Here is a 23,123-nt window from a genome sequence, read left to right on the forward strand (position 1 = left end):
CTTGTCTGATTTTTTTTTTTTTTCCTTTGTCACAGCCAGAATTACTACTTGGTAAAAGATAATATATTGTCTAAACATTTTGAATACATATGTGATCTTAGTAACTTAGCAACCTGTCAATATGCAGAGTCCATTCTTGACTGATTATCCTGGAGCTGAATCTTTTGCTCAGCAAAGCAAAATCTCGTCCTTAAAATGTGGTGCTTAAACTGCAGCAGGCTTGGTGTTACTCTTTATGGACTGTGTTGAGAGGATTATTTGGGTTCTTTGTTTTCCAAAATGGAAAAAAAAAAAAAAGCTGTAAGGTTTAAATTCACTACTGTTTTCTGTGCACAGAGTTTTCCTTTTTTCTGACAGTATCGAGTGCTGTGACTATGCAGAGTATAGAATATGGTTATTAAATGGATTAGCTATTTAAAGGGAATAGATGCATATTCTAGCAGAGCCCAACGTGTTTTGGTTTTAACACATTAAGATTCAGTAAACAAAAGGGCTCTAAACGATGTCTGTGGACAGAAAGAATTATAGTAGGAAACTTAAATGAAGGAAATAGAAATCCTGAACATAATCAATAAAGTAAGTAACATGGGAGCATCTTGTGCTTTGGGTGGGGCTGTCAATCTGATGACAAGGGTTAATCCTAGTAGTAGAAACCTGTGATATTTTTATTCCTAAACTCTTAGGAGGGATGCTTTGCGTGTAAAGAGGTACTGGTGGCATCTAACCAGAGCGAGTCTTTGCAAAACCTGTCGGCAGTTAACAGGAATCTTGCTGGGGCTCTGCAAAAGCCCAAAATGTGAGTGTTTCATAACAGCAGTGTGAGACAGGTTCTGATGCTCTAATCCAACTCCTATGCAAACAAGTCTTGTTTATTTACAAGGACAGGGATAGGAGGGGACTATTTTCCAGGAAATTTCTGGAAGATCACTTTGTGTGTTTTACCGAAGACAAATTAATTACTTACCACAAAATTGCAGTTAGCCAAGATGATAGTGTGTCCTTTAGATCAACCGAAGTTCACTGTAATGTTAATATTTCAGTAGTTGAAATCAGCACACTGTCTTGGTGAGATAATGAATTCAATTGGTCTGAGATGTGGCACGATAAAAGCAAGTTCTGAGTTACAGAATGCAGTTGACTGATGTAAATCTCTTGGCAGAAAAATGATGTCAGATTGATGATTGGCACATCAAGCAGCCCCTGCACCCCTTCTGATTGGGAAATGCTGTGAAAAACATAGAGTAAAATAAGAATAATGTGAATTAATTGATGTGCAAAGATGTGCCCCAGTGAAAAACTAATTCCTCGCGCAAATCACCACAAAACAAGCCTGTAGAGGAAAAAAAACCACAACAGCTGATATTGTTGCTCTGATGGATTTTTTTTTTTCCATTGTTGGTATGTGTGCCAATTCCGCATAAAGATTCATCTTTAAATAGGTGATGTGGGTTTTCCTTTTCTATGTGAAGCAGATATATGTGAACTTCATATAGACGTGCAAGCTTTTAGTCAGACTTTAGTTAGACTCCCTACCCAAAACCTTCAGGCCAGACTTGGCTTAAATGTATACCAGGTGCATACCACACCCAAGATGTGCAGGTAGGGAAGCAGATGGCAGGACAGCCATCGTGGCTCTAACACATAGCTACTGTCAGGGTAGTGGCAGACTGTAATGTGTAGCTACTTGCGCAAGAAAAAACTGTTTTGTCTTTTAGTCCCTGCTGCTTCTCAGTTGGTTTTCCTGCTCATTCATCCTCCTGCCCAGTTCCTCACAGGTCAAGTTGTTCCTGTTTTTGTCACTTGTGAATTGGACCTTCGGTCATGTTCTGGAAAACATGGCAACCCTCGCTATCTTTTGATGTCCACAAGAGTTTTATTTGTTGAAATAAACATTATGTTAGATCTGCCTTGCATTTTAGCTAGGTGACTGTCTGGTGAGATACAAATGCCCCTGTTGCTTTTGGGAGCCTGGGCTTTAACATTGCAGGACTCCAGCTTCCCACCTGGTCATACAGACTTTGCTTTTCAAATTTTGGTTCCAGCATAAGCAGCCCAAGGAGGTTTAAGTACTATTATCACACTATTTTGCAGTCTCTCATTTTCATGTTTCATTGTCAACTGATGTTGTTAGTCACTGTAGATCCACATATTGTAGGATTGTCCTTGCATTTGATTTATTTTTGATGGCTGTAATATAATTTGGCACCAACAGATATGTCTTTGCCTGCCAATAATTTGAGAACAGAGTGTGATTTGGACAAGCCATAGAACTGTCTGTTGTTTATTGTTCATGTCCCATCCCCTCCTCCTACTTTAGCTGAGCACTCTTTCTTGGTAAAGCCATGTTGACATATATATTCTGTCAGTCACAGCACACAGTATGTCATAAAATGTTTATGTTCTTAGCACAGGCACATCAACAATGAAATCATGGCAATGCCAAAATAAATAAAAAGTTACTATAAGGGCTTTCATAATCGACAGTATAATGTGACAAAGACAAAACTAAACTAGATTGGCAGCTAGCCAGTTATCTTAAGCCAAAATGGAAGTGCATTCAGCTTTTTAACTTCATTTTTGTTGGATATAACTCAAGCAAAAAATAAAGCAAGACACACAATTTGTATAAAGTCCTCATGTAGGAAATGTCTTAATTGTAGCATTACAGAAACTCTAATATAAAAAATGCCTGGAGATTTTGAAATACTCTGATTTCTGACATTTTGACAAGCTCTCTACCTCTTTCTGGTTCTGCTTAAGAGGTGCTTTTACAGCACTGGAGAGGAGCAGTAGTGTATGTATGATAATTTATAGAGGATGGCTTGTCAGGAAGGCACCAGAGTGCTTCGCAGCTATTATGATATTAATAGAACTGCAGATAGGATAAATATTGGTCAAACAAAAAAAGCAGGTGATCTTGATTATATTTTCAGACATTACCTAAAATGGTTTATCAACTTTGTGCCTTAGCTCTCACTTTTGAAACTTGTTAAGTGCTTTAAACACTTGGATCAAACATTGTTCAACCCCCCAGCCCCTCTCCCCAGAACCTCTGTCTAGAAAGTACTTTGGGTCAGTATTGATGCTTGATTCAGCTCGCAGTATATGTAGTGTATATAGTAAATGCCAGGAGCCACCAGCAACTGAAGGTTTGGGGACCAAAGCTGAATTGTCCGCTGCTAGATTATACATTTTCTCAAAGTAGCTATTGTAAGGGGACATCTCAACACTATGTACACATTCTGGCTTGAATTCTCACTTCCTTGCAATGAATGCCCATTTTTTTAGTACTGTTAGAATATGTCTCTATTAAGCTCAAAAATGTAAAAACAGCAGAGTGAGATTGTGACTAGTAAACTGATTTTTTTTTTTAACCTCTTAGTTTTAGTATACATCAGGATAATAGAGGAGAATTGACCATGAAACCATGCACTGCAATAAATCAAGGTCAACAGAAAGACATGAACACCACAGAAGACTCAAAAGCAAATCCACCCCTCTCTTCCCCGGCTTTAAAAACTTCAAGTTAAAATGATGGAAGTTTAAGTTTCTGCCTGCTGTGTCTAAGAACCTTATGTGACCTAAAGGATTTTATGTGATCTTATTAATCAGGGTTGAGAGATGACTTAACAGAAACAGGCTATATGGACCAGACCAAGGGCAAGACTCTGCAGCTTCTGAAATGATCGTGTTGATGGCAGGGACTGGCAGCTTGGTCAGTGCGGAGAAGCTGGTGATCTGCTCTCAGCCTTGCTCCAGGGAGTAAAAGGGACTAAACAAATTCTGCTTGCTGGATAAGGGATGTTACAACCTATCTTGGAGGGCAGGTTTGGCTTTTCCAAAGTCTCCAGCTAGATTTAGTACTTGCTGAGAAGCTAAAGCAAAGAATTATGGTGTTATGATACTGTAGCAGAAGGGAAGAGTGCTGCAGTTCCTTACTTTTTAACTGCCTTAGGGTCCTAGCTATTGCTGCATAACAAAATAGTTGATTTAATATACTGTAGCCACTGCCTGCAGGCTGCTTGCTATTTGTCACTGAAGCTGAATTCCCTCTTCTTGCCCTGCTTCCCTCTCCTTTCAGACTGTTCTTGCAGGCGTAATTAGAAGTGTTGGCTGCAAAAGCACTAGTTTGGTGAATGTGTTTGCAGGGATGTTGTATGCATTTGGCTCCTAGAAACAACAGAAAGCAAATTAGTTTTCTTTTGTTTTATGAACTTTGCCTAAAAGGGAAGAAAGAAAGAAGCTATCTTCAGTTATGTAAGATGCCTTTCTGCTACAATTCCTAGTTTGTTTCCCACGGTAGCTGAGCACAATTGTTGCATGGTTTTGTCCTTGCAGAGGAGGCATTACTGGAGTTAAAGGCACTGAAGAGAGTTTAAATGCTAATTTAAATTTTGGAATTCTCATTTAAGGGAGTTAATGAATGTTGTGGCTTGCTTACCTGCAAGTGTTTGAATCATACATATTTTCTAGAAAGAATATCAATGTAAAGTAGGTTCCAGCTCAACTGTGAGTTGATCATCAGATGTCAGGAGTTTGCAGTGGGATGGGTTAGCTATATTTCTGTTTCCTGACAGATGCTTAGTTGCAGCGTGCATTATTACCTGAGTCAATGCAAATACTTTTGAAAGTTGTGCTATATGCATTAATGACTGTGCATGCAACAGAAAGCGTCCCAAATTAACATAACTAATCAAGATAAATTGCAGAATATTTTCTCAAATTGAAGAGAAAAGCAAGCCAGGAAACAGGTGTCTTGGTTATCCAAGTGTAGTAGAGGGAATGAGAGGAGCCTGCAAGACTGACTTACCATCAGAGGAGAACAGGAGCCCCCTGGTCTTATAAACAAGGTCTGTAGAAGGAAGGGGCAGCACAGAATATACTGTGAGCAGCATCCACTCTGTGTAAGCAAGAAGGCTCTGCAGAGGAACACTAAAGCCAGATGTATCAGGGGAGCCATAGTTGTAAAGAATTCACAGCTCAATCTGCCTACAGGGAAATGAGAGTTAGATGTTAATGGGATACAAGAAAGTCTTGAGGATTTTGAATGTATGCTCAGGCAGGGAAGATACCATTTTGAATATTTGCTGGGATTCATCTTTCATTTTTACTACCCTTGCAACAGCTATTTCATACAGAATATATTCACACTGTAAAGTTACTGCACTGCTCCCAGGAGGAGGGTTTTCCTGTTTTCTTCTATATAGATTAACAGGTAAAAGAAATATGAAGAGAGGGAAGGAGATCACCACACATAGCACTCGAGTATGGCGAGCAGTAAGAGTTGCTGAGAAGAGACTTTTCTAGAACAGCATTGCTTAGGCCTGAAGGTTGTGAGAGGACCGGAGAAATGGGTGTGGAGCCTTGCAGGACAGAAAGGATTTCTAGTAGCACCTTACCAGCACATGTATTTTAGTAATTCCCTTGTAGCCAAAGTCACTTGAAAAATGGAAGGGAAGGGGAGAGGAACCAACCAACCAACCAACCACAGGATACACTTGGGTTTGCACTGGGCTTGTGAATGTAATCTCCCTCTGTTGCACTGGCAATGCAGGGCATAGGTGATGCTTTCTTGTGGATGAAGCCAAGCCAGAGACACACTCATGAAGTGTGTTCCATGAACTCAGGGCACCAGCAGAGATACAAAGGGATGAACTGGCTGCAAGACCAAGTCCTCAATGAGCACTTAGCAGGCTGACACCACAACCTTGAGTGCCTCACCCCTGTTAACAGGGCTGTGCTCATGCTGCAGCACACACTCTCCTTTGGGAAAAAAAAATGTGACTGAACAGTTTTGCCAACTCACTTGTTTAACTGTGAATACTCCTGCTCAGTTACAAGAAGGGTTTTAGAGACAGCACTACAGGCACAGGACAACACACAGCAAAGTCAGGAAGGGCCTTGGAACACAAGTCCATCATGCCAGCTCAAAAGATACCATGGAGAGAATGGGGTAAGCAGCCAAAAGATGGGTATTGACCCTGTTACTATTTAATACAAGAATGCAATTTAGTGAAGTAGAAAAGCTTTGATATGGACTTGCAAGTCCCTTCCTTTCCAGGATGCTCAGCACTGTTGCACCCCTCTGCAATGGAGAGAGATGGTATCCCAGGTGTCAGTGCTGGTGCTGGTTACTCCTGACTCTAGGCCACACCTGTAGTCACCAGCAACCCTTACCTTTGTGTATATGTGCAGCCTATACCTCACTGAGCCAGCTGGACAGCAGGGAGGTGATTATAACCTGTTTGTGTGCTCACCTGCTGACCTGGTAGGACCTCATGCAAAGTAACATCTCTGATGACACAGTTGTACATCTAAGTGCTCTAAGTGGATCCCAGAATGAAAAGATGATTCCTGAATTGCTTTTCTAAGAATTTTAGAAAAATCAAGTCCTCCAGAGCCCAGCAGAAGCCCCACCTAGCTCATGAAGGCCTTCACCCACTGTAGACTCCTGATCTCATCAGTGTTTCCTACATATACCAGCTGCAGGATGGTCTTGCCCAACACAGACTGGTTACTGGGAAGGAGCTAGAGATAATAAGGCTCCATGGGACAACAACTGTTCTCAAACACAGATATGATGTCATCTAATTACTGGGAGCTGGTGCTACAAGTTTGCAGTTGAGGGCGCAGCTGTACCTCTGAATGCAAAAGTCCCAGCTCTGCCCAGGTGATCTCATATCCCAAAGAGGATGTGGTCTGTCCAGGCTGGGCTTGTCTCCTGCTACAGCTGCACAAGTAAGCCTGCCAAACTGCAAGTTAGGTGGGGACTCAGTTAGGAAACACCATGATAAATTAAGAGGGACATTCAGCCTGGCCACTGGACCAGGAAAGGGGCTTTGTTCTACACATGCTGCCTTTTAAAGGGAATGGTGGCAGGGCAGTGGCACACTTCCATCATCTGAAAAGGACCAAGTTTAGCATAGCCCAGCTCAAAGGACTGAGAGGTAGCAGTTGGTATAGGGATTCACACCAAAGCTGCTCCAGAACACCCAGAGTGTCACCTTCTCAACACCATCTACTTTACTCTGTTAATTCACTCTTGCACCAGCCCACTTGCTAAAGTGGATGTAACCACAGTTAAGTGGTCCTGTGGCCAAACTGGGATTAAGTTGAGGCAGCCTTTTGACAGCAAATTCAGCTAGCATGAGTCAGGCCCTTACTGCAAGCTACCAGCTTTTCAAAGCTTATAGCTAGATTGCAAAGAGGATGAACACTGCCAAAGAAGTTACTCAGCATTCAGCTTTTATTTACAAAATGTCCCAGATGTATACAGCAAGATTTGCTGAACCTGCTGGAGGACGTTCAGAATTACATAGGTAAAACAAATGCAACAGCAGCACCTAGTGACTGGTGCAGTTTTGTAGACTATGCCTGAGGAAAATGCAGTGTCAGTTATAGGAGAAATGGTAGAGATCCTGTTTGACAGCCATGAGTAAGCCAGGAACTCCTCGTCTACCCCCAAGCCTTGAAGAAAAGACCACACTGGGAATGGCATCTTTGGAGGCTGGGTGAGGGGAAGGGATGGTTCTAAGCAGGTGTGCATCTTGGAGACTCCAAATTCTGGTGTAGCAGTCCTGACCAACTGGAAAGGAAAGAATTCAGCATCACACAAAAAACACTGTACACGGCTCTACAAGATTATCACAAAAGCAGAAGGTCTATGGGGAAAAAAAGCCTGACCATTTCTACACACATCAGAGGCAAAGTGCTTATCAATACTTCACAAAACAGAAATTGCACACTGAACACTGCAAAAGTGGGAAAAATGTGCATTTTCTGTTAGGCAATAAAAGGTAAGACAAAATCAGTGTTTAGAGTGCTTTCCTCACTATCAAGCTCCTAAGCCAAAAAAGGGGAGAAAAACTGTCAAATTAACTTGAATGCTTCTCATTATTCTGTTATGTATTGACAAATCCAAGGAGAGATCACTCTGTTTACAGTGACGCTGTGAAACCTGGCTATACTTTGCTTCATTTATTGGTACCTTTCCTCCCCCAACCCCAAGTAAGATCAAATAATCTCAGACTTGTAGCCAAGTGTATTCAAAATGAACCTGAGCAGTTTACAAGGAATTATGTTTACACACCAATGCTTCAGTCCATCACCACGCTACCCACTTAAGCACCACACCGAATAAACATACACATGGTCTTTAGTCTCTATATAAAGCTATCACCAAGTCTCCCATTTACACACTGTTTTGCCGAGTTTCAAAATCAAGCGTTTTCTACTCTACTGTAGACACATACTGTGGGAAGCATAATGAAACTTTTGCAGGAAATAGCAGATAAAGCCATTTAAGTGCCATGCAGGAGCAATGACAGTAGGTGTGCATCCGTGACATTATTTCTTAATTTTCATAGTATACTACAGTATGTCTAAGGCTAAGTTTCTTGTGAATTTTAAAGAATTAACAGCTTTATAGCTTTCAACAGCTGTAAGGTAATAAATGTTCCTCAGGCATAAGAAAATCACTACCACGCATTCTGCAAGTAGAAGGGAAAAAAGTCAACCCACCTGCTGTAAGAAGTCCTTCCTCCTCATTTACATGCAAAGGGAGAACAGCATATTCATTGTGATGACCTTTGTACTGCTTCACACACTTTGCTGTTCTCAGGTCCCAGAGTTTTATCTGCATGTTGAAGTAATTGTTTGAAAGAGAATATACTAACAAAGCAGAGGGCACTTGATGGTTGATAAGTTGATCTGGAGGAAGACTCATGTATGGGACCACCACCCAGTTCCATACTAACCCCCAAAGAACAGGCACCCACTCTTGGGACCAGGATAAGCACCTGTCAATGCCCAGGTACTAAAAGGAGCAGAATACCCATACCTTTCCAGCCATATCTGCTGCCATAAGATAATGTTCAGCCTCAAGAAGGCGAATGGAGGTAACTGCTGAGTCATGGAAGAGACGAATCGCTTTCCAGCTCTGGCCCTTTCGGTTGCGTTGACGCACATCAATGCTGAAAATCTCACCTGAACGGCAGCCGTTGTACAGCATTGGGGTCTGGAAGAATCCAAGAGACAGAACCATACTGTGTAACATCTGAAAGGATCTTACAAGTTATACATACAGAAGCTATGTCAAGCTTTCAGACTCCCTGGTGCAGTCATCAAATTATTTTATTAACACAGGCATTAAGAACCAGAGTTTTTAATACACACTGCAACATTTTTTGGCCAACTAATTAGTTCCATTCAAACCTGAACTATTTACTTTAGCTGTAGAAGTTCCCCTGGGTAAGTAGGAATGTAGTGTAACATAACACCAAAACAGGAATGGGAATGCTCATATTCTGATTTCACCCTTCTCACTAAATCTGTGAACAAGTCCATTAGTATTTTATAGGGATCTTTTCCTTCCTGATAGAGACAATACATTGAGTGTTAACAAAATGAGGTCATTTGCCAAAACCAAACCAATTGTACAACACATTATTACTGTGCTTTTTATACTTCCTTCATTTCCTTTTTACCTCTGTACAATTAACAAAAATCACCCCATCACCACAGAGTTTGAAATCAGTTAATCTTTTTTTGTTGCTATTCAATTGTGTGCAAGCATCAGACCACATGAGCTCTGTTGTGGAAGAGCTGCCAACAGTAACTGCAATCAGAGCCTCACACAGTGTGATGAGTCCCATCACAAACAGAACAAAATGCCCACTGATGAGGCAGTGCTCTGCTCGGTTCTTCTCACCTGTGTGGCAAACTGTTGTGCCAATACATCACTACTGGTTCCAAATGTCTGTCGATGCCCTGTCACTACATTGGTCACAAGAACTCGTCGTGTCAGGCCTAAGGAAGACAGATTATGTTTGTTTAGCTGTAATTTGGGTAGCAGCAGGAAGATTAATGCAAGAAGTCTTTCTGACTGAGAGAGAAGTGTTTGCTAGCCTGGCAGATCACCTGTGCTGAAGCAATTGTCTGCTTGGGGATTCAGGCACCAAGCACAGGACCAGGCAGTGGATATCTTGAAGCTGCACAGCATTCCAGGTCGATCTCCTATGAGAGAGAAGCAACACATGAGTCCATAAAATGTTAGGACAGGATAACTCAGAAAGCTTCTTTGGATTTCCATATTTCTTTTAACATTTTGATCTGAAGCAGAGAAAATGTTGCCCAGTTAGTGCCCCTGTGCTACCCAAGAGACAGGAAACAAAACTAGGACTTCAAGACTGTAAGCTGAAAACTTAAGAGTTTGTATAGACAGATGATTGTGAGAGATTGTGAAATATTTTCAGTAGTCAGAGGACTGACCATGGCAGGAAAGAGAAGAATAACACTTGCCTTACAGCACTAAGTAAGCCATTTTTTAAAAGATGAGTGAGCTAGAAACACAAAACATTGACTTTATAAACTATAGGTTAGCCAAAGCCTAAGCCGTAAGTTCTTGGCCTGTCTATTCACAAAAAAAAAAAAGTAACAATACCCTAGATTTGATTCTCTCTCATGTAGCTCCTGTACAAAGTCTAGTAACTGACAAATTTTAAGCCCTCAGTTTTCACTTCCTTCATGGCACATTCACCATGATCATACATATGTCAAACAGCACAACACGGTTTTAGACTGGTTAAGTTCTACTTTGCTCCCAGCATCTACTTAGCAAGGGTCCCTCAAACCAACAATTTAGGAGTGAAGTCAGTCAAGAAACTTGGAAATACCAAAACCAATCCATAGGAAATACTAGACAGGAGGACATCGGTGGAACTTGGGTCATCTGATTATAATGAAGGGCTTAAACTGTTCTACAGAGCAATTGGGCAGGCTGGCCTACTAGCCATCCATCTTCAGTGACTCTTCAGTTCATCATAACACTATGCATATATTTTTAATGGCTGCATAAATAGCATGACACTAAAAATTTAAAATAAGTCTAACACTTATCTATCACAGATTTCCTCTGTGTAAACTTAACTCATCATATCTGAATGGAAATTGGGGTAGAAGACTAATGTGTGACTTCAAGAAGCGTGGTTCTGACATCTATCAAGAAAATCCAATTAATAAAGTCCTGCCCCCAAGAACATTGAAAAAACAAATACATAAAGATACAGCTACAGCCAGACTTAAGACACAGGGTTCTCCAAATCAATCGTACTTACACACAACTGAGCATGAACTTGCACAGGGAGCTTTGTGCTTAGACATTTACCAGCTTTCCACTTTGGATTAATCCACTGAACATACTTGAGTAGCTACTATGAGAAGGGATTCTGCAATGATTCTAGATAGTCTATAAGGAAATTTGAATACTTCTTGTGTGCAGCTTCTGAGCATTACTTACAGGTCAAGCTACTCCTGAGAAATCTCAAATGTTTACAAGTGAGGTGCTGTCCTGCCAAAAATCAAGTACTACATCAGCAGCAGCTAAAAATAAACTAGTGCTTTGAATACTGCTTGTTAATTCATTCTTAAGGCAAGTTCTTTCATCTGTTCTCTTCTTAAACTGTTTCAGAGTAAGTTTTACAAGAATACAACAGTCTCACCAGCTAGTGAAGAAAAGTGTGGAAATAACCTTTCCTTTGTGCTCTTTTCATACCATAATTGCTATCAAAAATTGGAGAAAACAAACAAAAACACCCTACCTGGGTTAGTGCTGCTGAACAATGATGCTGGAAGCAGACTAGCACAGCCTGGTGTTTCTGCAATTCCCATGAGACACAGCTTGCTGACGTGAGTTAAGGAAAACAAAGATTTCTCCCTAGAATGTAACATTCTGCGGAACAGTTATAGCTAAAAGCAATATACTCTGACACAGTCACAGCTCACAGTATTTTCCCTTTGAGACCTTTGATGTGCCTTACAGTTTACAATAAAGTCTTGACTTTTCATTTGTTTCATAGTAAAGAACTAGAAAGAACTCTAATTCTTCCTTGTGTATTTTCACTACCAGAAAGACAACATAAGGGGAATACTAAGGCATCTTTCTAGCAATAGAGAAAAAAATGCCTCACCTACATGGATCATTCTTTTCATCTTTACACTGCATTAATATACATCTGTTATTCATGGAGATAAGCTGGAGAAAGGTGTGCACACATGGGGGAAGTGGGGAAGAATCACTTTAGATTATATTAAAATACTTTCTAAAGATTATAACAGGTATAAATAGCATTTGAAAGCTGCATTTCAAGTTCAGTGAGGTAAATCTGTGACATCATGAGAGGAAAGCACAAAGTAACTAACGATCCCCAACGCCTGACCAGCTGTGAGGGAGCCTGATGAACTCCTGCCACCTTCTGGATCGATCCTTAATTGCTTGGCTTTTCCCATGATCCATTACACACATTTCTATATAGTTTCCTCTCTTTTGGCAATTTAACAGCACATGTTGCCTGCCATCTCCCACATTAAAATGCCCTTTCTTCCTCTCTTCTCACCTTGCCCCAACCAATATGGGATGGTTTACAACAGAAACCAACCAACCTCCTTTCAAAGAGGTCCACTTCAAAGACAAAGTTCGCTTTTCTCTGTTGTTCTTTTGAACCGGGCAATTTCTAAACATCAAATCATTGTGGATACAGCATCTAAGTTATTAATGAAGTGGGAAGCCTCCAGGGCAGGAAACATGGTCTTTTACCTACTATTACACTGGAACAATTTTACATGTATCTATAACAGAACTATACATCTGTCTCACTAGCTCAAATATCCATCAATTTTTATAGCTTTCTGTTTTTCAGAAAACTTAATTTCTGGGGCAGCTACATTAAAGGTCTTCCTGGAAATTAGTTGTTCTGTGCAGCATGATGCAGACTTGTGAAAGCTGAAGTGAAATTTTGCTTTTTTTTTTTTAAAGGATATAAAACATGAGAATCTGGATGAGTCAATGATGCCCAGCACACAGAATTTACCTTCAGACACAAAAAGACATTATTATTATTGCAATCTCTTATTCAATTCATGAAAGGGTATTTCCATGCAAAGGTGACATAAAACTACGCCCTGGGCAAACTTCCTCAACCCACTAAATAGCCCAGTAATGGGACAGGATCATTTTAGCCTCATACTCCTCTTAGATGAGGAGACAGAGCAGCATTGAGAAGTCTGTCCAAACATGGACTGAAGCACCAAGCACATCCTATTATTTAAAGATCATCATTAAAAGAATCTGAGCATGAAGAGGCTACAAAAGCCTGTTTTAAATATGCTTCATGTCTAAGGATAAAAACATTTTCACAAAATTATTTCTAAGAAGCAAGCATGGAAATCTTAGTAGTTTCTGGCCCTCAACATGAGTTTTGTCATCTATGGCCAAGTGCTACTCTGAAGTAAGCACTATCCTTGGAAGCTGGTACTGCTACATAGTCTTCTGTTCTAATTGCACCATAACATTCCTGAGGAGTAACACAGGTACTGAGGACTTTCAGAAACAAGTTTACTATGATTCTGCCTTGATCCAAGCTTCACATTGCTAGATTCTTCCATCCTTTCCTCCTAATCCCTCCCCCAACCCTCATGCATTTCCACCTTTGCCTCCCAAGTACAGCATTCTGAGAATGCAACAACCAAAGGAAGCAGGAACAGAACACGGTACTTTGCGGTTTGTGAAGTAGAGGTTGTCATACATCTCCACAGTGAGAGACTCCTTCCCCAAACCACTGAGGTTGATGATACCATATTTACATCCTCCATGCTCTACATCATTCACAGTGAATATCCGTTCACAAGCAACATCTGCCTGTAAAATAAAAGCTTTCTGGTCACACTTACTGGAAACTTACAGGAAAAAACAGCTTGAGGGAGATGCATTAGGTCTAAAATGAAACAACACATTAATTTTCATCCCTTTAACATCATCCACTTTCTATTAATCTCTGAAAACAGTGGCTGATTCTTTTTTAGATCAGTTGTACACACTGACTCTGGCTGATTAGTAAGCACAGACTGGTATTGACAGAAGACTCAAACAAAAATGTAAACCTTATCAAAAGGACATGGAATTTTCCTGCTATTGGAGCAAAAAGGCTGGTGCTACATTTCAACTTTTTTTTAAATGACACTAAGTTTCTGATTCCCTTTTGGCTTTGGCTACCTACACACTGCTCTGTTTACAAGGCCAGGAGCTGGTCCTGGAGAGCTGCGTACATACATTATGAAAGATATTTGCTCCAGAGAACTCTCCTGCACATGCAGTACCATCAAAACCAGTAGAAACTGCCTTCAGATGATGAGATACAAAACTATTACTGGTGTTTACATAGATTCCCTGGACCACAGACTCTGCCACTCCCAAAATTCTTCTCTTCCATTTACTTCTTTCTCCTAATCCTCCCAGCCCCGCACTATCCACTCAACTCCTGTTTATCTCCCGAAGAACATGTTGATCTGCTTTAAAAAAAAAAAAAAAAAAACACCACTTTCATATCCAACCTTGTCATCATTTTCCTTTCTAGGAAAGGAACGGTGTCTTCCTGTTTAAAATTACTGAGCGCAGATTTTGAGAACGGACAGAACACAAATAGCGCATCTTTGAAAGCAAAATTTGACCTACAGGATTTGATTAGAAGATCCCTAATTTTCACTGAAGGTGGGTTCTCTTTATCCTAAAGACTTAACAGTTCTCATAACATACCACAATTATTTTAAAGTTGTTGGTTCCAGCAACTGAGGAATCTGGACTGTGAATTTCTATCTTCCTCCTCTGCATGCAGTTCACTTTTAGTTCATGCACCAACCTGGAAAAGCAGGGTGGGGTGAGAGAAGAATTCAGGTAAGCCTACATTTAAAAGAATGAAAAATTAAAAGATTTCTGGATAGAATATCCAGAACTGCTTCTCAGTCACAGAAGACAAAATGCCTGAACAACTAGCATGCTGCAGTTTCACTTATGTAACCCATGAATATGTGCATCTTCCACATTTATGGAAGTTCATACTTTATTTCATGCCCCAGCATATCTTCTGTAGCAGAAAGAACAACACAGCAAGTCACTAACTTGCATTCTGCGTTGTTACTGAATCTGAGCTATCTTAGCTATTCTAACCGGGGGCAAGGGGAACACTGATGTCAGTTGAAAAGCATTCATCCAAAGAAAAGCTGCACTGTATTCATAAAGCACAATGTGGCAAAGCAGCATATATAGAAAAAAAAAAAATTATAAACTCCATTTATCTGAAATTGGAACGCCTTCATTTGAATTCTCATCACTTCAGTGATCTGATTATAAAATAACTATATTTTTATTTTAAGTAATATGTTCCGTCCTAAGTGGAATGTGAAGAAATGCAAAAACCTGACAGGAACAGTCGCACTAACAGCGGAACTTGATATTGCAAACAGAAGACAAATCACCTGCAATAACTTGTGGAGCTGAGCAAACCCAGCTGCCGTTTCTGGAACAGTACAGATGAGTTCAGTCCAGCCCTTGTTGTTTTCTGAAAGATAATAACATAAAAGAGTACTCAATTATTTGCTTGTTTACAATTCAAACATGGCTGTGGGTCTCAGATGTTCAGGATATTTAGCTAACTTTTTCCTATAGCCTACATACCTTAAAACTTTCAGAACATATATAAAACACATTTCAGCACTATCTCCCTGGTCTACTACAGTAAGTAGACAATAATATATTAGCGTGAGATGTGGGGTGCTTCTATAAATACAAAAACCTAGAGGAAAAAAACACAAAACAAAACAAAAACCAACATCCATTGTTTTTACTTGGCATAGTCAGCAGTACCACCCAGATGTGTGAAGTCACCTTCTGGTTTCACTATATAAACTTTAATTTTTACTTTACAGCAAAATTCTCTATCACAAAGAGACTTATATTAACTATGCAGTCTTATTGCTGCATTAAACTACTTTTCCATTCATAATTTTGTTTTAATTTCACACAAACACTTTCTGGGAAGACCAAAGGATAAAGTACTTTGCAGAGTTACAGAGCAAGAAATCATTTTGATAAAATGCTCAGAAAAATACTAAGAGTCAATACTAAGAGTAAATACTAAGACTCAAATGTTCTTATCTGGGAGCCTAATTCAGATGTCTGATTCAATAGCCAGATTTTGAGAAGAGATGTATATCCACAGTTTCCATTAACAACAGCATGGCCAGCAGCTTTTTGGTATCTAGGAAACCAAAACTGTTCATGGAAACAGCTAAAATAACTAAAACAAAACAAACAAACACACACAAAAAACCACCACCACCACAAAACCAACAACAACCACCCAGCAGCAGGACTTTCACAGTAACGACTGAAGAGCTCAATATATGGTTGAAGTGGGAACTTCATTATCCAAGGAGAAAAAATACCGCTTGCTTCTTCCAAATGACAGCATGTTTAAGCTGAGCTGTGATTTGTAAATTTGTAAGTCATGGTTTTGTTGTAATTAAAAAACATCCTTGTTTGGTATTTTACCCAGAATACAGATGTGCAGCATCTGCATTAACTCAGCTGCAACACTTTATGATGAGAACCATTCAGGCTTTCCACGCAAAACATACAACATGCCTTGATTTTACCTGTAGAAAAAAAATCTTCACAAAAAAGCTGATTCTACAAAATGTCATTAGTATTCTACAAAATATCAGTAGTCCACTTTGCTAATTCAAGGCAGGGGTTTGAAACCTGGTGTCCAATGTCCTCACTCAAGGGCAACTGGTGGACAATCTGCAATTCTGAGCACAGTTCCTCTCTCTTTACAAATTTGTTTGTAATCACTCACTTTCATTCCTGTGTGGAACAGCCAAACAAAAGACATTGAGTACTCTGAATTATCAGCACAAAGAAATTTTCACTTCCTCAGACAGCTTAGGGAACTCTACCACGGTCAGAATTTAAAGGCTTATTATCTGTCCTGGGTCTGAGCACAATAAAGCTTAATTGCAATCTTTTTCAAAATGTACCTTCTTTTGTTTTTCTTCCTCTTCTAAGAGTCTCAGTCTTTTGCATTCCATTGCCTTGTACTGAATGCTCTCCTTGGTGAGTGGGTTGCAGTTATTATGTCCAGGCAGCAGGCGAAAATAGCGGTTCTTTTCTGAGTCATAGTAAAATCCTGGCAGTTCTTTGGGGAAAAAAAAAAAATAATGTCAAATTCAGATGGATAACTAAGTTTGTTTATTGCTTTTTGACATCCCACATCTTCATGGGAATGTCAGTCATGAGGCTCAAAGCTCTTTCTCCCAGCAGGTCCCAACCATGACATAAAGTAGGAACAGATGACAGCCACTTCAAGGGAAGAAAAAAAAAAAAAAAAAGGTATTTAGTTTTCAAATGCAGTATTGTTACACAGGTACAGAAGGGGTGGCACTACTGACCAAGATCAAATTCAGACAGATCACAGAAGCAAAGAAAGGTTTTGCTGCGGGACAAAAATGACCTTTCTTCATAAGTCAATCCTGAGAGGACACTCTTCACTAAAAGACTAAGTAGGGCAGTCCCAAACTGGGGAAAAAAAAATAACAGTATCACACAAACCACAGTGAAGTGATTCACTTCCCAGAACAAGCCACTTTTTCTTCAACACTAGCAGAGATTTAGATACAATCAAGAGTACATTTGGACAATACACAGAGGCTTCTTCCAAAGATAAATTGGGATGAGAGGAACATTGAATTTGAGTGCTTCACTGCCTTGGGTAAATTCACAGAGGCAGGCAAGTAAAATACTTCGACAGATTAATAATGGTACATTGTCTCAAGACAAAGGATTTTATTCAGAAGAGGTGAGTGTCAGTATCTTCATTTCAAGTTTGTATTTAAACCTTTATCTACTACCAGAAACTGCATTTGAAGTAACCCCTTTTTGCTGCTGCTTACAATTCAGCTCCTTGTCATCATCTTTTATGTTTCAGCTTAGCAACAAGTGACCAAGATTTATTCAGGTCAACAAAAATATAGCTAGTGAATGAATCGGTAAACACACTGCATTTAGTATACGTAATCTAATTACACAGCAATAACTGTTTGGCATCTCCTAACATGCTCACAACCTCTTAAGGACAAAAGAGTGCTACAAAAAAAGGTCTCTCTAAACTTCAGCTTCGTCTGTTGTTAGGAGGTTATAAAGTCAGTGGTGTTTCAGGACGCTCCTGTTGTGGAGACATGTATGTTCCCAAAGGCTTCACTTCTGCTAGGGTTGTTTAATGGTTCAGGAAACCAGAATGTGAATGAAACATGTTTCTCAATAGCTCTGGTACTGCATGAAGTCTGATTTCACCAGTCAGCTCCCTGATAATGAACAAACATTTAGCCAGAGCGTATTTCTTACAGACTATAAAATACACTGATGGCATAAAAAGATACTATTTTTCTCCCCCCAGCCACATGAAGTAGTGGATTGTTGTTTCTTTTAAAAGGCTGAATAACTGAATGCAAGTTATCCATTTTTATATGCTCTCTGATTTTCTTTGCTTATTTTATGTTTACATTGAAAGATGTATTTTATAACATCTTCAGAACATATGAGAAAAGAAACAAAGTTCATCTTCTTCCCAAAGCAACGCTTCTGAAGGGAGAGACAGAATCCTGTTTTTTCATTTTTTATCAGCTTGGCTAAGCACACAAGTTTTCACACAAAAGAAGCACTTGTATGCCTGAAAGAGCATCCTCACTACATCTTTTTATATCACCTGATGTTACTTTTCTCTACAAGCTTTACTGCTTTTATCCTTCCTGTAACACCATACTATTAACACAGCTGCTACTACTACTTTTTAATACAGCCAGCATATAGAGACTGATTTTTGACCCATAAACATGGTCTCTTACCTGGTACTACAGAGTCCTGTGTTAAACTGGATGAAGAAGGATCTCCGCTGCTGCTGGGGCCTGCAGTCACTGTGTTCTGTGGTTCCTCCTGTTCCAGCCTAAAAAAGTAGCATTGCCTTCAAGACAGGTTCACAATTGTCCTACACATCTTTCCCACAAAGAATCTGAAAAGCAGCTTGTTACTGACATTAATTGAGTATTATACAATTTTGCAGGGCTGTGATACGCACACAGTGCATATCACCATACACTAAACTATGAAAATGAAAGAGTAAAAATATTCGTCTTTAAAACCTCTCAAGAACATTAGAGATACCAACATCTTGAATGTCTTAATTACTTGCTATAACATTACGGGTAGCTGCTGATTCTGCAAACGCTGTCAAGGCTTTTGGGCAAAATATTAATTCTGGGCATTTTACCATATCCCTCAATTAAAAAAAAAGTCTTTTTGATGAGCAAATTCCACAGGTATGCTTTCTGAATCACTCATACAACTCTCACTTTAAGATAGTTATTATTACATGCCATTTTAAAAGCATTAGGCCAAGATGTTTTGCAAAAGTCATAATTTATTGAAAACAAAATGACAAAGAAATTCTAGGTGAATACCAGCTCTATTGCTATTTGATTATACAATTTTGAAAATAGTTAATGAACAAAACTGATCTACAAGGGGAAAAAAACCCCATATCAAGACAAAACACTTCAATTTAAAGCTTTTAAATAAAATCCTTTAAATTCTATATTCACTGCATTAGGGCCCATTTGCATTTCTAACTTTTCTTACACAAATACAACTAATGGGACAATTCATATATATGTGCATGTGTCTCTTTCTCCAAAAATATTTAAAATAAATACTTAGAGCACTAAAACAAAGGATTTGCCTCTTTTATTCCTGCAAGAGGCACTAAAAAATACATGGGAAAGAAAGAGAGCCATAAAAAATAGCTCAAACACAGAGAAGTATAAGTTCTAAAGTTTAAAATGTACTTTTCTGAAATAATCAGTTTTCAAGGCAGTGGATTATTCCTGAGACCTTATTTCATTTTCCTAATCTGCTAGATGTGGTATTATTACCACATTACTTAACATGCTTTCAAACTTTCAGGAAGATCCTTTAATGACAAGTTTTACACTAGTAAACACTGTGGCATAAAATAAATGGGCAGATGGAATGGAGGACTTAAAAACATTTTTCTTCCCTAAAGTATCTTTACTTATTGATGAAATGTTTATGGATAACCTGGCACACTTGAAAGGACTAGGTCATGGAACCACATCTCACTTTAACATCAATATACAGCTGTTGACGTGATAAATTTCCAAGTATCAATGCAATTTCAGTCCCACTAGGGATAACAGATATACCAGAAGTACTGTGTGCAGTTCTAGATGGTCACCATTCTACAAATTCAATTAGGCATAACATCCAACGCTTAACCCATGCTATGTATAGAGCTGCATTGACTTGCCTTTCGGTACAGTTACTGTCATTGGGCCTCCTGCAGCGATAGGGACGGCAGCCGTGCTTGCAATTTCTCCATCCATGCTTTTCTTTGCCTCTCCAGTAATTTCTTTTCATTTCTACCTATAAAGCAAACACATATGTTTGCTTCAATGCTACTTGCATGGAACAGTCCAACACACGGTAGTGCCTTAACACAGCCTCTTTCCAAGCAGTTTCAAATAGCTTCGCAGTGGCCTAGAGAACAAAACCAAGGAGGCTCACTGAAAAACAAAACCAACAACTTACTTCTAAAGAGAAACACTTTCAGGTTCAAACGATATCAGATTTAAAGACAGGCAGAACAGCACCACCGGCCGTCTGAAGCGGGGCACGGTGCTGCTCCTCCTGCACGCAGCACTGACAAGGAGCACAGGCCGAGCCGCGCTGCCGCCGAGAGCAACCAGGTGCCGGCAGCCACCGGTGTCCCAGCGCGACCCGCGCCCTTCCAGCCGCGGGCTCTCGCAACACGGGCACAAACCGAAGCGACCAACGGCGGCCTGCCCGCTTCCCGTCTCGGCCCCAGGCACCGCGCCGCTCCCGCGGGGCCACGGCGGGACTAGCGGCCGACCGGCGGCAGCCTGCCGGAGAGGCCGCCCCTCCACACGGCAGCCGGGCCGGACCCGCGGGCCGACACCCCCGGCCACGGCTTCGTAAGCGACCGGGCCTGCGGAACGCCCGCACTACGGGCGCTTCCTCACACCTGCCGACTTCACTGCGGAGCCGGGGCCAGCTCCGCAGTCCGCCCCGCCGCCCTGAAGCCAAAAGCCGCTGAGGCAGAGACGCGACGCGACCCCACCAAACGTTCCCTTCCAGCTCCTCCAGGCCACCCGTCCCTCAGCGACACCGTCCCCCGCGCCGGGTCTCGCCGCTTTCACCCTGCCGCCCAAGCTCCGCCCGCGCCTCGATAGGCGCGTCTGATTGGCCCTGTCCCGCTCCGGCCGCTTGACGGACGGCTTACTCACCAAATAGCAGAGGACTAAGCTGGCGCGTGCGCCTCGCGGAGCGGGTTGGGCAGGACGGGCAGTGGTGGCCGCAGGGCAGGGTGCGCGGGAGTGCGGCAGCGCAGGCGTGTCGGGATGGAGTTTTTGGCAAAAAGGAGGCGTTTATCGCGATAGAGAGGGCAGAGAAGTGGCGGCCTCTAGGCGGCCGCGGGGCGAGAGTGCTTGAGGAGAGCCCGAGGGGAGCTTCTGAGGGGGCTGCCGGTCAGCGCTTCGGGCGCGCTTCTGTGTGAGGGGCAGCCTCGGTCCCGCTTGTGCGGAGAGGAGGCGCTGGGTGAGGGGACGAACGGGCAGGTCCCGCTGCTGCTGATCATTGTGCGGGGCGCCGGGGACGGGCTTGCCGGGCAGCGCGGACGAGGAGGCTGGACCGTGATGGGGAAGAGGCGAGGAGGGTTGAGTTCTGTGAGACAAGAGGCTTGGGCTCCTCAGTATAAGAGACACGCTGAGGTGCTGGAGAGAGTTCAGAGGAGGACGATGAAGCTGGTGAGGGGTCTGGAGAACAAGTCCTGTGAGGGGTGGCTGAGGAAACTGGGACTGTTTGGCCTGGAGAAAAGGAGGCTGAGGGGAGACCTTATCACTGTCTACAACTACCTGAAAGGAGGTTGTAGCATGGAGGGTTTTGGTCTCTTCTGCCAAGTAGCAAGTGATAGGACAAGGGGAAATGGCCTCAAATTGCATTGGCGAGGTTTAGATGGGATATTATGAAAAATTTCTTGACAGAAAAGGTTGTCAGGCACTGGAACAGGTTGCTCAGGGAAGTGGTGGAGTCACCATCCCTGGAGGTGTCTAATAGATGTGGTGCTTAGGGACATGGTTTAAAGGTGGACTTGGCAGTGTTAGTTTAATCATTGGATTTGATGATCTTAAAGGCCTTTTCCAACCAACATTATTCTATGAAGGCAGTGGATTTGCAGGGCATGGTGGGGGAAGGAGGCAGAGATGTGTGTTTCTGAGGGATGGGGCTACTGAAAGGGTGCTGCTGCTTCCTTCTCTGGATTTCTAGTTGGTTGAAGGTTGTCCTTTGGCTTTAAGGAGCTAGAAGCTCTCACAATCTCTTTAAATTTGTCAAGAATTTAGAATAGAGTGGTGGCTCTAAAGTGACCCTTCTAGCTGAGACCTCTTGATGCTTAAAGATTTTTTTAGTGTTGTGCTGTTGGGCAATAAACAGATGAGTGATACTGAGGCATTAGTACTAGGATAGCTTTGGGAAGCATGCAGCAAATGGATGAGCTGGGAGAAAAAAATCTCGAGGCTGCAGGAATCAGTAGCAGGAAGAGCTCAGCACTTCTCAGTTGATCAGCAAAAGCTGAAAGAGCAACAAAAGGATGTAGGGGTAACTACCATCCCTTTTGCAGTTGTTGTAAGAACATACCTCTCTTAATCTTTTGCTAAAGGTGTCCTTAAGCTGGTTTTGTGTAGTGGCCTTCCTTCACCCCCTTCTAGCTTATACAGCATCTAGGAGTTAAAAAATTAAAACCAGTATGGTAAAAATGTTTATTCACCTAAGGGATGGTGAAGGTTGTGGCAGAACATGAGCAGTAGTTCACAAAAAATGTGGAAAAAACCACAAAGTTTCAGCTTTTTTTCCTTTCAAAAAGTTAGGTTTTGGTTGTTGGTGGTGTTTTTTGTTGTTGCTTGTTTTTATTGTTGTCACTTTAATATTTTAATTTTTAAAAAATGGGAAAATAGGCAGTGAATTTTTATTCATTCCTTTGAATGTTTAGACTTGCACAAGTTTGCTCCATACATTTGGCAGAAGAGTTATTTGGGGGATATATTCTGTTGTTCTGTTTCACACTCACTTGATCTGTGTTATAAGGTCAAAATGCGTAGACTTAAAAATAGCCCAGGAAAGTATGCCTTTAGGGGTATGAACAGCT

General features: G+C 41.2%; 1 protein-coding gene across 4 annotated transcripts; it reads right to left on the reverse strand.

Moving 5' to 3' along the window:
• Positions 1 to 7,228: 7,228 nt before the first annotated feature.
• DCAF4 (DDB1 and CUL4 associated factor 4) lies at positions 7,229 to 21,144 on the reverse strand. Of its 4 annotated transcripts, none has more exons than XM_065840077.2 (14): positions 21,042 to 21,144; positions 20,211 to 20,326; positions 18,733 to 18,830; positions 16,870 to 17,027; positions 15,307 to 15,389; positions 14,588 to 14,690; positions 13,550 to 13,693; positions 12,817 to 12,866; positions 11,598 to 11,677; positions 9,919 to 10,014; positions 9,710 to 9,807; positions 8,840 to 9,016; positions 8,521 to 8,635; positions 7,229 to 7,585 (listed from the first exon to the last, which is right to left on the reverse strand). In XM_065840077.2, exons 2-14 carry the CDS (start codon positions 20,318 to 20,320, stop codon positions 7,392 to 7,394), a joined length of 1,506 nt encoding a protein of 501 aa, XP_065696149.1. In that variant the 5' UTR covers positions 20,321 to 20,326; positions 21,042 to 21,144; the 3' UTR covers positions 7,229 to 7,391. The 4 variants fall into 4 exon arrangements, with proteins under 4 accessions (XP_065696149.1, XP_065696148.1, XP_071665359.1 ...); XM_065840076.2 differs by having other exon boundaries at positions 20,946 to 21,113; XM_071809258.1 differs by lacking the exon at positions 21,042 to 21,144 and adding an exon at positions 20,492 to 20,939.
• Between the last annotated feature and the right edge of the window lie 1,979 nt (positions 21,145 to 23,123).

Source organism: Patagioenas fasciata, chromosome 5, assembly GCF_037038585.1.
Source record: "Patagioenas fasciata isolate bPatFas1 chromosome 5, bPatFas1.hap1, whole genome shotgun sequence".
NCBI classification, from domain to species: domain Eukaryota; kingdom Metazoa; phylum Chordata; class Aves; order Columbiformes; family Columbidae; genus Patagioenas; species Patagioenas fasciata.